Here is a 17,414-nt window from a genome sequence, read left to right as displayed (position 1 = left end):
AGGTCAGAACCGGACGACCTCCGACCACTCCACGTGTTCCACTCATCTCAACACGGCCCTCTCCGACCATCAGCGGCTAATTCGTGAGTTTATCTGGGTTGGCTAACCATCCCCTCTCACCTGGAGGAGGCTGGCCGAGCTCCCGGCTTCCTCTGGCGTGTCCTGGGTGCGGTTGCTAACCCCCCCCCCTTTTCCCCCCGGCCTTCCGCCCTAGGCTGGACCTGTTTTCATCCGCGCCCAAAAGTTTGGTGCTTTTGGTTCTTCCGGCTGCAACGGGCAGCCTTCGGGCTTAACTGTCCCCTCCTAGCCGAGACCCCCGTCTCCCGTCGAAAACTAGGACCGGGTCAACGTTAGCCCATAACACGGTCCTCTGGGTACTCGGACGCCTGTGTCCAGATCAACTGTGTTCGGAGCATCTTCGGGTGCCTTCTGCGGATATTTTCACGGTTCTAGCCATGGGCGCTAAGCCTTCGAAACCAATTCCCCTTCTTCTCCCCTGGGATTGCTGTTGGAAGCTCTGCAGCCTCACGCCTTAATCCAGATTCGTTGGTGACGCAGCTGCTTCTTCTCCTGGCCCCACAATCTCCTGATACTAACACGCCCTTTCCTCTTCCAGCCTCCCAAGTGGACCCTCTCGTGTGGGACACCCAAAATCCCGCCATCGCTAAACACCATTCCCCATCGTTATTCCGTTAAAAAAAAAAAAATCCCACCAAGTATATTACTCAAGCTCAATACCCCCTCTCTTCCCAAAGTCTCAGAGGACTAAAACCCATAATTTCTGACCTTCTAAGGAAAAAGCTGCTCCGCCCCACCTCTTCTCCCTTTAATACTCCTATACTGGCTGTTAAGAAATCTAATGGAACTTACCGTTTGGTTCAGGACCTCCGACTCATTAATTCTGCTGTTGTTCCGCTACACCCAGTTGTCCCTAACCCCCTCACCCTTCTGTCTAACATTCCTTCAGGGACCTCCCACTTCTCAGTTTTAGACCTAAAAGATGCCTTTTTCTCGATTCCCCTCAGCCCTCAATCTCAAAACATCTTTGCCTTCACCTGGACAGATCCTGATACTAATTTCTCCACACAACTAACTTGGACCGTCCTCCCTCAGGGATTCCGGGACAGCCCACACCTCTTTGGCCAGGCCCTGGCCTCTGATCTGCTCTCACTGTCCCTCCTCACCAAGCCAGGGGCTCCCTTCCGGGAACTGACTGGCAGCTGGATTTTACTCATATGCCCACAGTTAAAAAATTAAATATCTCCTGGTGTTGGTGGATACAATGTCTGGGTGGGTTGAAGCTTTCCCCACCTCTAACAAGAGAGCCCAGACAGTTTCTGATATCCTCCTCCGAGAAATTGTTCCGCGGTTTGGGCTTCCAACTTCTCTTCAGTCAGATAACGGCCCAGAGTTTACTTCCCAGATTTCTCAAAATCTGTCTAGGGCACTCGGAATCCCCTGGAATTTTCATATACCATACCACCCCCAGTCTTCAGGTAAGGTAGAACGGACTAACCGCTCTTTAAAGGATGCCCTCGTTAAGATGTCACAAGAACTTCACCTTGACTGGGTAAGGCTTCTGCCTCTGGCCCTTCTCAGACTTCGGGCTCTCCCAAAGGGCCCTCTTTTCATTTCACCATTTGAACTTATGTATGGGCGGCCAGTTTTAACCCCTGGCCTCCCATCGGGAACCTCTCCCCTTCCTGATCACCTGCTCACTCCCCTCCTTTTCCACCTACGTTCACTGCTGTGGGACTTTACAGATCACTCACTACCTCAACCATGTGCTAACACATGTCCACCGCCGGTTAAAATAGGAGATAAGGTTTTATTCTCACCTCCAGGTCAACGTCCCTCACCCCTTTCCCCTAAATGGCAGGGTCCCCTCAGGGTAATTCTTCTAACTCCCACAGCTGCCAAGCTCGAGGGAATTCCTCACTGGATTCACCTGTCACATCTGAAACCGTTCATCCCTACAGCTCAAAACAATCCTCCTTACACGGTAACTCAGACGGGACCATGTTCCCTCAAGTTCCAAAGGACAACAGGTCCAACCCCCTCTACTCCACCCTAAGGAAAACAATGGTCTCATTTTTCATTTAATCCTCCTGTGCTAATACACCCTCCCTTTTCTAAATTCCTAAATAACCATCCAGTTGTCTCTACAGAAATCATCATCAAACACAGAGCCAAGAGGTTCAGGTGATAAGCAAATTCTTAACAAAGTTCCTGACATAACAGGTTCGTCACTGACTGCAGCAGTGACTCCTAAAATGTTAAGGAATATATGATTAAAATCTATTTCTTTTAAGACATTTTCTTTAAGCTCCAAGACACCAGCCTGACCCACCTGGACAAAGCAGACACAAGCGGAACGGAATAAGTATCATTCAATTAATGGAATAACATCCTAACGGTGACCCAGCTACTCAAGAGCCAGATAGATACAAGATCCAGACAGATGCGATCTCCAGACAGATGCGATTTCTTCAATCAGCCACTTGATGCCAGCGGACAAAACATCGATAGGACATCATCAGGACCATCGGACCATCGATAGGACATCATCAGGACAATCGGACGCTCCCCGGATCCCTCGACGCCCAAAGTCAGCAGGAAGCAGTCATGAGAGACCGGGCTACGCCCCTATTCCCTACCCGTTAAGACCCTCAACCCCCCCTCAATTTTTTTTTTTAATAAAACCAAAAGGGTGGAATGCTGTTCTTTTGGAGACAAGGCCACGCATGCGCAGAAAATACAGTCTCCAAGTGGACTACAAACCCCAGTGGTACAGTGGAAAACCACGCACGTGCAGGACATTTTCTCCCAGAATGCCCAGAGCCCTTTAAAAATGGGCGTTCCAACCCGCCCTTCTCTCTCTTTTCCCTTCCGTCTCTTCACTCCCGCTCCTTGTATGTTACCCTCCCCCATTAAAGTTTACCCACGTGGGACCCCGCGTGTCTCGTCTCTCCTTCCCCAACCCCGCGTGTCTCGTCTCTCCCTCCCGAACAACAACCCCGCATAAAAAAATAATAACACACATCATTGTGATTACTGTTGTTGTCCATCTGTCTTGTAACCGCTGAAGTCTGTGCCCACGCAGTAGAGCTGCAGTCTCAGCTGTGGCCGCCAACCTTTTTTGCAGTGGCTGATTGCTAATAATGAGAGACTTATAACTGGCCAAAATGCTAAGAGTAAGCTGACTGTTGAGTGGTCAGCCCTCAACACAACATCTCCAGCATCCTTTCCAAAGCTCAGGAAACTCAGTGGAAGGAGGCAGCAGAAAGAGAAGGACGGTGTGATAAAACACCGTTTTCTGGACATGACATGCTGTGGTGAAATACTATTTTAAGGTGTGTACTTTTGTTTATGCTCTGGAGCATTTGTTTAATGATGCAAAGATCTGTTTAATTAAATTAAAGTCACCTGTGGTCAGGAGGCTGCGTCACCAACTAGCTGACAGGAAGGGGTGGGAGGAGCCAGGTGAAGGGTTTTTAAGGAGGGGCGAGGAAAAAAAGCAGAAGGCCACCTTGGGAGGCTGGGGTGAGCTGCTTGCTATTCAAGCCTGGGGAGGGGGGGAAGGACACAGGAGTCTACCAGCACCTTTGAATCTTGAGTTCTTTAGAGGACAGAGATGCAGATAAGTTCCCTTTGTAACTCTGAAAGAGTCGGTGCCTTAGGGAACAGAATATCTTCAGGCTGCAGCTCAGCTCTTGCAGCCTAACCTCTGTGGTAGCAGTGGAGTTGCAGTTGCTGACTAGAATGGCCTTAGCATACTAGGCAGCAATAACTAAGAGGACAACAACTGGTCACTGCACTCATAGATTCAGCAGGTACAGCTACCTGCACAAGCCTGAGTCAACACGCCATCACAAATAGGAGGCTCCTACGGCCTTACCCCAAGCTGAGCTGGCAGTTAATGGTACAGAGATGGGGGAATCATTTTTACTCAGCAGTGTGGTCATAGGTAAATTGCTCATGCTCCAGTAAATAACTCCATACCCACGCTCAGGCAGGCCACCCTAACCCAACTCAGGGAACCGTAATCACACACATTCGTGTGTGTATACACAGGAGGGACCTTGTTGGGAAAAAGGGATTCAGAGGGCTGGGGTAAGATAATGGTGGCTGAGTATGATCAAAATACATCATATACGTTAATGAAACCAAAGACTTTTTAATCTATGTTAATCGTAATCTTTATTCCAAAGTAAGATAAAATATTCATTTCAAATGAGATTCTTGGAGACAGTTGTATCTAAGCTAGATAAGGGGTGTTTTCCAGAAAGATAAAGGAAAGAATCTTGGCAAGGGAACAGTGAGAGCCAACAGGACGTGAAAACAGCCTGCTGCTGGAAGAGCCAGTTCCCCTGCGAAGGCAGTGGTGAGGAAGGTCTAAGACTGCTGCAGCTACAGAGCAGAGCCGGTCTATTAGGTACCACGTGCATAACAATCTGTATCTTGCAGTAGACTGGCAATTTCTGTACAATTATAAGCAGGAAACAGTGGTAAGACTCTAGCAGGAATGGCAAACTTGGCTCTGACAGGCCTTGCCCCTCCCCATTACCTCTGCCTTGCTGTTAGATTACATTCCACCAAGGCCCATTCTCTTATCTGGGGACTTCCTTCCCGAGGCTGACCAACCAGGGTCCAGCTATCAAAGTTCATCAATCAAAAGCCTCCTTTTGGCTGCCCTGATTAACATGCCCAATCAAAACAAACCAACTCCTCCTAACAAGGGGTTTCCCTTTCTCCCTTTATAAACTGCCCTTTGCCTGTGGACCGGACCGTGCTGGTCTCCTTTTGTCCCTCCCTCTGGTCTCTCAGTAGCGCCATAGTTTAGATTGGTGTACAGGTCCGACCCCCACCCCACGCAGTTCTCATACACCTTCCGGCACCTGTCCTCCCCAATCAGCATCAGCTAATTGTCGAGTTCCCTATAGGTGAGTCTAATTTTCCTTTTAGAGAGGATAACATTTTGCTGGGCATGGGGGCTCATGCTTACAACCCAGCACTTGGCAGGGCAGGCTGAGGTAGGAGGACTGCCAAGATATAAGGTCAGCTTGAAGAGAGAAACATTGTCCAAAACCAGAATGACAGAAACAAGAAAACAAGCAGATATCTACGTTAAGGAGATGGCATGATGACAGTCAGCTGTTTGCGTCTGTAGCTGCCCTTTCAGCCATCTTTCAGGTTTTAGTCCGCTGCCTTTTTATAACCAGGTCTGATTTAGACAATGGTGACACTGCAGTGCACAACAGGAAGCTCAGGGAGAGACTGAGAAACACCTCAGCTGGACTCCACCTCCTCCCTGAGCACTACTGTCTAGCTACCACCGGAAAGGAGCTTGTTCCTCCCAGAGTAACTTTTACCCAGCTATGCTAGGCCGTATCACTTTTCCCAACTTCACTTCAATCTTCTAAATTTATAATTGTTCTGTCATTTGCTCATTTACCACCTTTAACTTTCACATAAAGACCAGGTGTCTACTGATTTCCACGCAATCTCTAACCCAGCAGAGACACAAAGCTAGAAAGAAATTCCAGCATTATTGTAACTCAACTCCCCTAAAAAAATTTAGTTTTTGCTTTTTAAGCCAATCTGATTCCCTGAGTCCTAACCCTTACTCTCTTTCACTTCTGACCTAAAACGGTTCCGCAGCACCAAGCTCACGAGTTCTGCAACTTCATCTATAATGCTATCCATTACTGTATGGCATCTCAACAAGAAAAACAATTTTTGGTTTTGCTTCTGCTCTTGGCTATCAAAAGACTTAGTTTAGGTGGCTCTTGAGGACTTGAAAATTCATTCAACATTTGTCAAACATCCATGATGTGCCAGATTTTCAGGTGGGGGTATTGTGAAGAACTGAACACAGTGAAAGATCTGTGTCTCAGGGACTTTAAGTTTGATAAAGTGAAACATGTCCAAGTACCAGGTGAGCTCCGTACTGTGGTAGTTTGAATGTAACTGGCCCCATAATCTCAGAGGGAGCAGCATTATTAGGAGGTATTATTGTGGGATTTCAATCCAATCCATTTAGCCAATGACTTTTGGGGCAAGTCCTAGGGTGTGGTCTTGTCTGTGTCTGTGACCACTTAAGAGCCAGAGAGGTGTGACCCCTCTCCCTCAGCACTCTCTCTCTCTCTTTCTCTCTCCCTCAGGTGGTCAGAGTCAGAGCAAGGAGCGGCTGGTCCCTGGGCAGAACGGCAGGACATGGGCATCTATCTGATCTGTATCCGAGAGCGTTTATCCTTATCTTACACCTAAATATATTCTTGAGGCCCTTTAACACCACCATGCTCCCACCGTGATAACAATGGACTGAACCTCTGAAACTCTAAGCGAGTCCCCTCAATTAAATGATTTCCTTTTAAGAGTTGCTGTGTTCATGGTGTCTCTTCACAGCAATAGAAACCTTAAGATAATGGCAGAGCAGACCTACAGTTCTACGGCAGGGCCAGTGGACCAAACTTAGCTGAAAGAGTCTGTGGAGTAGTGAGAATGTATGGGACAATAGGTATAAAAAGGTAAGGTCGAGGCAATATAATAAAACCACCAGAGTAACATTTAGCAGCCCCATGATGTTAGGCCATTCTTAGAGTACTGTAAACATTTTATGTGTATTTACTATTTATCCAGTCCTGCAGCAATCCCATGTGGGATACTCCCACGAGGGAGTGCTGTCTATCTCATTTGCCAGAGGAAGCGGTAAAGGAAATCTCCAGAGACACCGCTGGCAAGTGGCAGAGTGGTGTGACTCCAGAACCAATTCTTGGCCCCTCAAGCATCTGAGGTGGAGTTCTCCCTGTTCTGATTCTCTACTTATTTCCTGTGTTGGGAACATTTACTTGTTACACAAGCTTACTCTTTTAGCTTCTGCCGTTTTGTTTTGAAATAGGCTCTTACCATATAAACCTGCCTACCCGTGCTTTCCGAGTGCTCGGATTAAAGGCATGCTCCTCCATGTCCTATATTTTCAAGACATCACTACTAAGAATCACTTAATTAGGTATTTTTCAACTTAAAAGGTTATGAATGGATAGAAGTTTGTAATGTAACTTTAAGGACTAACCATTACCAATGTTCAAAGAACATATCTAACAAACGATTTGGTTTGATTTATGGGTTTACTTTCCGAATGGAAAATTGGCAACAGCTTGTATAGCCTTATCCGCTCAAATCCAGCATACGTGTAACTGACAGCAGCCTGGATCCCAGAGGGACATGTACAGCCCTACTGTGACCACCCTACAACAGGCCTGGTAAACACGTTATCCACCCCAACACAAGAGTAATAGCAAAAATGACCTACAACAACACAGATGAACCCTATAATTAGAATGCTAAAGAAAAGGCAGACACACAACATATGAGAATGAGAGAAATGAATCTATGTACAAATAAGGCAGAAGAATGATTTCTTATGAGGTGACTGATGACGGGAATATTCTGGTCCCTGAACTTGCTGGGATAATGGCTAACGTATGTACTCAGTTTCTGTGAAGTAATGTTTGTTTGTTTTTGAGGCAGTCTCTTTACTAAGTAGCTCAGGCTGTCCTGGAATCTGCTGTGTAGACTAGGCTGGCTTCAAACCCAGAGATCTGCCTCTGCCTCCCAGAGCTGGGATTAAAGAATAACCAGACGCACTAACTAGTTTTATGACAACTTGACACAAGCTAGAGTTATCTGAAAGCAGGAACTCAAGAAAATGTCTCTGTAAGATCTGGCTGCAGGGGATTTTCTTAATCAGTGAGGGAAGGGGCAGGGCTATCCCCAGGGTGGCCGTCGGGGGTTAAGAAAGTCACACGGAGCAATCCAGTAAGCACACCCCTCCATGATTTCTGCTTCTGCCTCCAAGTTCCCGCCCTGTGTGAGTTCCTTCCTGACTGCCTTCTATGAACACTCATGTGGAAGTGTCAGTCAAACAAACCCTTTCCTCCCGGACTCGCTCTGGCCATGGTGTTTCACCACAGCAATAGTGACCCTGACTAAGACACCTGGCCTACTTTGTGTGACATCTTACCAAGGGTACACCTGGGACTTTATTTTCTGTATATAGACTGTCTATAGAATATTAAATGGAAGTTGGTATTTTAAATTAAATGGTCTATAATTTTTAACAAATTCTGAAAAGTTAACATGAAGGAAAACAACTATATTACTTCTATCATCCAATATTTGAATATTCATCCTGAAACAGGAATATCTTAAAAATTGGAAAATGTCAGTCCTCACATGCATCCCACAGAGACAGACACAATTTTCTGAGAAGAAAACCGAAGCTCAGAAATTAATGTGTAGAAAAACAAAAACCAAAACCTCAAACAGTCTTAACTCTGTGCATATGCAGTGTGTGTGTGTGTGTGTGTGTGTGTGTGTGTGTGCGTGTGTGCGTGCGCACACGTGTACATATTATTTGCTTGTTTGGAGGACAGGGTCTCACAGTGTCCAAGGTTGGCTTTGAATTTGCAATCTTCCTGCTAAAAGCTACATTAACAGGAGTGTACCACCATCACGCCCAGCCTAGAGAGGCAGCTTGATCACCATGCTACATTACATTTCAACGAGGAAGAACTCATCTGTGTCAAGGTAAGAAAGACTCCAGTTGCAAAACCTTCTGCACTTAAATGTTTAAAATATTTTCCAATTGCATCCTCCAAGCAGAGAAATGCAGTCACAGCAAGACGAACCCTGAATAACTGTTTTCCACAGTGACAGGTGATTTAGATACAGCACAACTGTTCATGCCTGAGAAAATATGACGGAGGAGTTTCTAAAACCCAGCCCCACTGACCTAACTCAATTCTGACCTGAACTTCTTACCCCAGTGTTAAGAAAATTCAGCATGCCAGTAAAGTGTTAGGACAACTAAACATTTACTGTGCTGTCAGTAAATTGTGCTGAGAACAAGTCAATGACTCACACTACCCAGGAATTTTACAAACGGAAACAGACAAATGTATCATGCAGGGTTTTAACACAGGTAACACAGGGGATATCATTCCATAATCAGTTAAAGCATTTGACAATTTATCAACATAAAATTTACCTCTTTGGAGGGGCTAGCAGGAGATGTGAATATTGTCATCCAATAGGACCATACAAACATAACAAAGAACAGATGGAAAGCCACAAGGTAAACAACGGTCTTTCCTGGTAAATAAAAACAAATAATATTTTATTGAGTCTGGGTGAAAAGAAAAAAATACATTAGAACAGTATGGTCACAAGACCTGATTTAATAAAAACTTTCATTTAAATATCAAATATATAAACTCCTTTATCTTTATGCTACAACAGTAAGATATAAAGAAATATGCTATCCTTGTTATTTCGAGGTGTAAAGTTATAAAATAAGCTTATAAACCTAACTTTATGAATAAAGGCTACATTTGGTGAGAATTAATTACATTCAGTTGCTGAGGCTCTAAGTTAAAAAAACACCTTTGAAAATTTTTGCTGAGTTTGGTTTCCTTCCTTCCTTTCTTTTTTGAGACAGTGCCTCCCTACATATTCTTCGCACTCACCATGTAGACCAGGCTGGTCTCAAAATCAAACTCAGAGATTCACCTGCCTCTACCTTCTGAGTGCTTGGGTTAAAAGTGTGTGCCACCACTCCCAACTGGGTTTGAATCTTTTTTTTAAAATTATATACATTTTAGAACTTAATACAAACATAAAAAGCATTACCCTTTTATGACCAATTTTATTTCTAAAGATCTGTAGTTTTTGTGACTAGACTTCTTCAGGATGATTTTGTCTCTAGTATCATGAGATATTAAATATTATTAACAATTTCTGCTTTAGTTCCAGAGCAATTACTGGATATAAAAGATTACATTGAAATAGTTAAACATACCTTCACCCTCAGCCCTCCTTCCCCAAAGACAAGCATCTTTAGAGTAGTTAACTATTTGGACAGTATTTTTCAAGAGAAAAATTAAAAATAGTCTTCTATTATTGTTCTTAAAGGTCTAATCTTTTCACAATAAACATGCTTATTTTTATTATATACACATGCATACATACGAAATTTCTGCCTAAAATACATGCAGCCACCATTAAAACCAAATGACTAGCCCATCCTCACAACCCTAAGAATGGCCTTTCAGTAAGGCACTCACGTTTAGAATCGGGATGTAACCACCAAATTAAATGAGAAGCTTGAAGAAGACTTTTATGAGGCACAGACAACTTTAAATACATTATAACTGCAACAGGAAAATGTCTTTCAATGAATAGGATATATCAAAGATCTGGAGGGTTTTCTTCATATAGACAATAAAAATAATCAATTTTGAAGAATTACAGAGTGAAATTTTGAGGACGCCACTATCCACTAACAGTCTAACCATGGTCTAAATATTCTACATCACCTGGGGAGGAAGGGCAACCATGTTCTTATAGAGAATTCCTAAGCTCCGATTAGCACCATTCAAAAGCTTATTATCAGTTGTTCATCTACAAACTGGCCAACTCAGGTAAAAGCGTGAAAGCAAGGACCCAGTGCAGTGTTTACAGTTCCTTCTGTTAAGGTACCTGGAGTCTAGAGCATCACAGCACATTACGTGATTATGCTTTGGTAGCCAAGAGGTGTTAGCATTTAGAGAAGTGTTGTGGGAAGAAAGGAGGCTTGTCCTGCTGGGAAATGCATCTTAATGAGCTGTGGTTAACACAGCCATGCCACCAGTGACATGTGGGCATATGACCTGCAGATCTGTGGGAGCTGGGGACATTAGCTTTCCGTGGTCACCAATTCGGGATGTCTCAGCTGCTGCCTTTTGAGACTGACCAGTTTCATTCTGTCTCTGATGTGCTCGGCAGTAGAAGCCATGTCACTTGGACTCTCAAAATACTGTTCAGTTCCGTCAGGGTAAACCACAGGGACAGTGAGTCTATCCAGCAGTGACTTCCCAACTGCTTCAACTTCCTCAAACTGCTCCTCGTCATTAATTGCTCTGGCTCCTCTGGGCAGTCTTGCAAAATCTTTTCAGCGCTTGAGTGGAAGGCAATCGACATCTCCAACCGATGCACCCTCTCTTCCGACGCTACTGTAAACTGCTTCTTCACTCTGTTCAGCCGAGGAAGCGTGTCCCCTGAGGACCGGGACATACAGCCCAAGGAATGGCACCGAACAACCGTGGCCTGCAGCAACTGCCTGCTGTAGTCGTAGGTGCTCTGTGCAACATCGACAAATTTCCTATGCTTTTCCAGTAAAACCTTTGTTTCCTGAGCATCTTCACTCAGTCTGATGTGGGTCTTCAGCAGGGCATCCAGAAGTTCACTTAGCCATTCCACTGCCTGACTGCCTGGGAAGCATCCTCTTCACACTTAAACAACTGCACCATCTGAAGCATCTTTAGCCTCCGCACGTTCACCATGTCCTCACATCTTTGTTTTCTAAGCTGCATATCTTCCATCACGCCTTGTATGTGGTCCACGTTTTCTTTATTTTCAACAGTCACGTCCTTTCCGTAGGCCCAGGAAGCCTGATTGGAGATCTGATCCAGGAGACCTTGGCCTTTTTCTCGCAAGCCTTGCAATCCCACATCAACACTTTTAGCTTCTCTTCAAGCAGTTTTAAAGTTTGCTGAACTGATGCTCCATCAGCTGGTGTCACATCTACGCACAACATGCCTAGTAAGCCATCCAACTGCTGAGACAAATCTTGGGCCACACCATGAAATTCCAAAGCTGCCTGTAGGAGATTCTGCCTAAACTCTAGCTGACTGGCCTGTTGGTAGCAAACATCGCTGAGCTGTTGCTGTAGAGACTTCAATTCCACCAGGTCTTCCTCGTCCCGGGCGTTCAAGAGCGCTGCAATCTTCTGGTTAAGCTCCACACAGACTGCGAACCACTCACTGTGCTGGCTCTCAATCTCCTCGTGCTTCTGCTGCAGGGTCTGGGAAGCCCTGATTGAGTCACCAATGCCCCACTGTGCTCTCAGCTGCTCAGATCCAGGCCCTTCCAGCCAGTTCACAACCTGCATCACCTTCTGCTGGATCTCCTCTAGCTGTGTGCGCTTACTGCACTTACTGCAGACTTCCAGGTACCGCGTGTACTGCTCCTGGAGTGAATATAACAACTTCATAACCTGTGGCTGTGTGAGCAGCTCATCATCCATAGGAGACCACGAGACTCCGCCATCAGAACTGTTAAATCAACGCTGCTGTAATTCAGATAACAACTCATGCCCTGTCTGAAGAACTGTCTCAGGATCAACAGATGGAAGAAAGTTTAAATCCACAGACCTTTCCTTCTCCTGCTCGTTCCCCTTATCACTTCCATTGTTAATCAGAGCAAGTTCATCTAGCAATGACGTAGATTCCTTCGTAAAACTTCTCAAAGACCAACCTCTTATTTAGCCAGTCCATGTGATCGTAGGTAAGACTCCCACCAAAGTCTTCTGTCAACTGGCATGGCTCTACGTAACAAGTCAATTTATTGACAGACACTAAAATAACCTCAAAGCCAAGTCTATCCTTTTCTTTCCAAAAACAAAAGTGGATTACTTTCTTATCCCAGAATTCATCTGGCTTCACTAACATACAAGGGATACCTCAGCAGAAACAACATTCTGCAGCATTAAGATGACCGTCTTCACCACATTCCACTGAGACTTCCTGTCGTTCACGATCACAGTGAATCCTCTGGCCTTACATTTCTCACTTGGAGTGCTGAGTAGGTAGTCCAAAGTGACGCTCAGCTCATCCATGTTCATCTGCTCAAGGCATAGCGGGATCGTCAGGATGAGGCCGCTGCGCCTGTCCTTCCCTCCTGACAGGAAGGCCAGCTTTTTCTTCAGGATGGGCAGTATCACCGAGGCCTCCATCTCACTCCTGCCTGACTGGCGCAGGCCAGGCTGGCGGGTGCTGGGGACGACCCCAATCTTTTGTTTTGAGGGTGTCTCTGTGTAACAGCCCTGAATGTCCTGGAATTTGCTTTAGATACCAGGGTGGCCTTGAGTTCACCTAGTTCCTTACGCCTTTGCCTCCAGTGCTAGGATTAAAGGCTAGAACTTTGGAAAAGAGAGTTTTTGACAGGCTGGCCTTGAACTTACTTTCCAGTCCAAGATGGCCTGGATTCACTTCTGCCTCTGCTTCTCCCGCCACGCTGGCTGGAGAGAACTAGTGCGAACAATGTGCACACAGCTGCCACTCGCTGTAACTGAGTTTTCCTTAAATGTTAATTCTCACTGACTTAAAAATTATTTAAAAGGATCCATCACTATAAATATCACACCAAGGGGAACTGGAAACAGAAAGACAAAAAGTTTTACTAAACAATAATGAATAAATTTGAAAAACAATTCCTGTCTGGGTTAGAGTATTTAGGGTAACAAAAAAAAGTTAGCCACTGTGAACTTCTCCCAGTCTTTCCCAAGCACACTGGTGTCACAGGTGACATCTGGGACGCTAACTATCACTCACTGGTGTAATATTAAGTCTTCTGTTGTGCTCTGCAGTTTTTCTATCTGAAACGAATAAGGTTAGTTTTTATAAGAAGCAAGAACCAATGGCCAGAGCTGAACCCTGTACATGTTTTGGTGTAAAATTTTACACAAACATACTCTGAAGACAAGTTTGAACTCAATTCATCTTTAAAGTCAGACTATAAAGTTCTCTCCACTCTCAGAACTTACTTTTCCTCACAACTATGAAGACTTCGATAAAACACTTGTTTCTTTTCTTTTCTTTTTTTTTTTTTGGTTTTTCGAGACAGGGTTTCTCTGTGGTTTTGGAGCCTGTCCTGGAACTAGCTCTGTAGACCAGGCTGGTCTCGAACTCACAGAGATCCGCCTGCCTCTGCCTCCCAAGTGCTGGGATTAAAGGCGTGCACCACCACCGCCCGGCAAAACACTTGTTTCTATAGTCATCAGATGCTTAAGAATGATAAATTAATAAATGCAAAACACCACGTGTCCTAACCAAACTAGGGGACTTTCTAGTCACAGTTGACTTTAGCTTCTCAATTCTTCATTTCTTCCTACCGAAAGCCTCTTAGCATATGACACCTGCTTTCTTTCTAACCCTTTGGCATGTAAACACGAGAATCAGAGAATTTTAATGTCACTTGTAAGAAGCCTTAATGCCAGAACTGAAATTCATAACTCCTTGATAAAGATCTAAAGTTTTTACTTCTGTCACCGAAAACTGTTTTCCTCCACTTTTCAGTCAGCATTTAACTGTCAGCTTACTTCTCTGCCAGTGTCTGGACTCCTCCCATAGCTGAAGTACTCTTTCTTTTCATTCCCACTAATGTGCTGTCCACTGTAAACATTCTGGCTCCTCAGCAAGCTGCATTTCTCTACGTTGTCTGTTCCCTTCAGGTCAAATCCTGTAGTCTATTGAGTGGACTCAAAAAATATTGAGTTGCCGGGCGGTGGTGGTGCACACCTTTAATCCCAGCACTCGGGAGGCAGAGGCAGGTGATCTCTGTGAGTTCAAGGCCAGCTTGGTCTACAGAGCTAGTTCCAGGACAGGCTCCAAAGCTAGAGTAACTCTGTCTCAAAAAAACAAACACCCCCCCCTCCAAAAAAAAAAAAAAACCAAACACTGAGTGATTGATTTTTCCTTTGGGAACCCATTTGGGGACTCACTCCCTCCTCTGACCCATCTCTAAGGCCACTCACTGACTCTGAACTGCTAGTTCACCAGTATGTCCTGTACTCATTTCCTGTCCGTCAATCAAGCTAGCAGTCTTCACTCACACCATTGGTTCTCAACTTGTGGACAAGGATCCCTTTGACAAACCTCTACATCCAAAACTATTTACATTAGTATTTGTAACAGTAGCAAAAAAACTATAATTTTATAGTTGGGGAGGTCACCAATACATGAGGAGCAATATTAAAGGGTCGCAGCATTTAAGACGGATGTCAGCACACAAGTACTTTAAACTTGATTACTTACAACCAAGATTAGCATAAACAGATGCTTCAACTTTTAACATTTACTATTCCTTTAGGAAATTTCTACTCTCCATACACACAAAATGGTTTGCTTTAAAACACATTTCAGTTAAATAAAATTAACCTCTTAGCACAATACTTGGGATATAATTAACAGACAATAACAAATAATAATAAAAGAAAATACTGCTCTTAACTAAATTCAAATTCATGTGATGTGCTATTTTTTTCTTGAGGGGCTGGAGGGCTGAGGACCACTTAGAGTTGTGTGTGTGTGTGTGTGTGTGTGTGTGTTAGTAGCCTACTACTGAGCTGCCCTCCAATTCTCTCTCCTTTTCCCTCCTCTTCCCCCAAGACAGGGTTTCTCTGTGCAAGCCTAGCTGTCCTGGAACTTGCTCTGTAGACCAGGCTGGCCTCAAACTCAGAGATCACCTGCTTCTGCCTCCCAAGTGCTGGGATTAAAGGCGCATGCTATCGCACAGGGTCTTGATATATAGCCTGGGTTGATCCTAAACTTATAGACCAGGCTGGCCTGTGCTGTGGGATGATCTTTCCAATCTCTGTAAAAATCTGTTGCTCTCATTGGTTGATAATAAAAGCTAAATTGGCCTATAAGCCAGGCAGAATAAAGTTAGGTGGGAAAGTCACACATATATACAGGGAGAAAGAAGGGTGGAGTCAAGAGAAACTCAGGTGCCCAAGAAGTAAGATGCACGGTCACACGGCAACATATAGATTAACAGAAATGGGTTAATTTAAATAGAGGAGCTAGTCAGTAATAAGCCTGAACTATAGGCCAAATATTTTGTAGTTAATATTAAGCATCTGAGTGATTATTTAAAAGCAACTACAAGACAGGGCAGGACAAAGACAGCTCTACTTACAGGTCAGGAACTCATAATGCTCTTAGTCTTAGCCTCCCAAGTGCTGGATTATGTTCCAACATACCCAGCTTCCATGACTATTAAGAGGAAAACTTTGAGTCACATTTATGAAAGTGGGCTGGCAAGATGGCTCAGCAGGTAAAGGCACTTGCCAAACTGAGAGTGTGGCCCACACAGTGGAAGGAGTGAACCAACTCCCCAAAGTTGTACTCCTCTGAGTGTGTGTACACGTGCACACATACCCAATGTGAAAAAGTAAATGTATAAAGTAAAAATATTTGTAAAAAAATTAAAGCTCTAAGAAAAATCTAAATCTATAAATCAAAATCTATGTTCAAAAATCACCTGTAACTCAATGTATCATAAAACTTCAAGACAGCTTTTAACAAGTGGGAAAAAGAGGAAAATATTCTTTTAAGATGTGGCTAAGCTGGGCGGTGGTGGCGCACGCCTTTAATCCCAGCACTCGGGAGGCAGAGGCAGGCGGATCTCTGTAAGTTCGAGACCAGCCTGGTCTACAAGAGCTAGTTCCAGGACAGGCTCCAAAACCACAGAGAAACCCTGACTCGAAAAACCAAAAAAAAAAAAAAAAGATGTGGCTAAAAGCCGGGCGGTGGTGGCACACGCCTTTAATCCCAGCACTCGGGAGGCAGAGGCAGGCGGATCTCTGTGAGTTCGAGACCAGCCTGGTCTACAAGAGCTAGTTCCAGGACAGGCTCCAAAACCACAGAGAAACCCTGTCTCGAAAAACCAAAAAAAAAAAAAAAAAAAAAAAGATGTGGCTAAAAAGAAACCTGCAATACATACTAGTACAAATGAGAACTTTGAAAAAAATAAAGTCAAGGCTGAACAGATGGGATACGCCTATGACACCAATATTTGGAGGCTGAACATGTTCTATATCTGTAAGGTCACCATTTGAAGGCGGAGGCAGGTGAATCTGAAGTGAAAGATACACAGTAAATCCTGGAAAGCCTGAACTACATCAAAGACCCTGCCCTCAAAATACACAAAACAAAACCTTCAGATAATCCCTTCATTTGTGTCTACACTTTCAACACACATAAAATAATTCTGCATTGAAAGATGCAAAGAAAGACAGGACCTCCAAGATTGAATCTGTCTCTTCTGTTACTGAAAAGCATCCTTAAGGGCAACTTTAATCAGGCATGATTATCTCCAGTAATAAGAAAAAATATTAAGCAAGGAGTGGTAGCACACACCAGGGAAGCAAAGGCAGACGGTTCTCTGTGAGTCTGTGGCCAGCCTGGTCTATAAAGTAAGTTACAGAACAGAAAGGGCTACATAGAAAAAACTTGTCTTGAAAAACCAAAAATATAATAAAACAAATATTAATAACTGTTAATTATTTAATTGTTTCAGAATCCTCTGGGTTTTTGTCTGTCAAAATCTAATTTTATTTTTGAAATTTTACTTCAATGGTACTACTAAAGCTTTTTTCAATTCTAGTGAAATTCGTAGAAAAGATCTTTTCTCCTAGGCTTTGTTTGTTTGATCATTATAAACTAATTCATTCCCTTGACCTAATAATACAAATTTAAAATGTGATTTGATTAAATATCTATGAGTAATAACGTACTCTTCTAAACAAATAC

General features: G+C 44.0%; 1 protein-coding gene and 1 pseudogene across 6 annotated transcripts in view; both read right to left on the bottom strand.

The window, feature by feature from the left end:
* Nucleotides 1–17,414, bottom strand: part of Zdhhc20 (zinc finger DHHC-type palmitoyltransferase 20) — a 68,262-nt gene that overhangs the window by 35,979 nt on the left and 14,869 nt on the right. For all 6 annotated transcript variants that reach the window (XR_009058100.1, XR_009058101.1, XM_057785749.1 and 3 more), the window contains exon 4: nucleotides 9,053–9,156. Coding sequence is in view for 4 of the 6 variants with exons in the window: in XM_057785746.1 (XP_057641729.1) it covers nucleotides 9,053–9,156 (104 nt within the window). In the remaining 2 variants the exon portion in view is untranslated. The remainder of the gene's footprint in view (nucleotides 1–9,052; nucleotides 9,157–17,414) is intronic.
* LOC130884634 (SEC14 domain and spectrin repeat-containing protein 1-like) lies at nucleotides 10,697–12,835 on the bottom strand (annotated as a pseudogene).

This window comes from Chionomys nivalis, chromosome 12, assembly GCF_950005125.1.
Source record: "Chionomys nivalis chromosome 12, mChiNiv1.1, whole genome shotgun sequence".
NCBI lineage: Eukaryota > Metazoa > Chordata > Mammalia > Rodentia > Cricetidae > Chionomys > Chionomys nivalis.
Note: the sequence above shows the minus strand (reverse complement) of the source record. Positions and strands in the feature narration are given on the sequence as shown.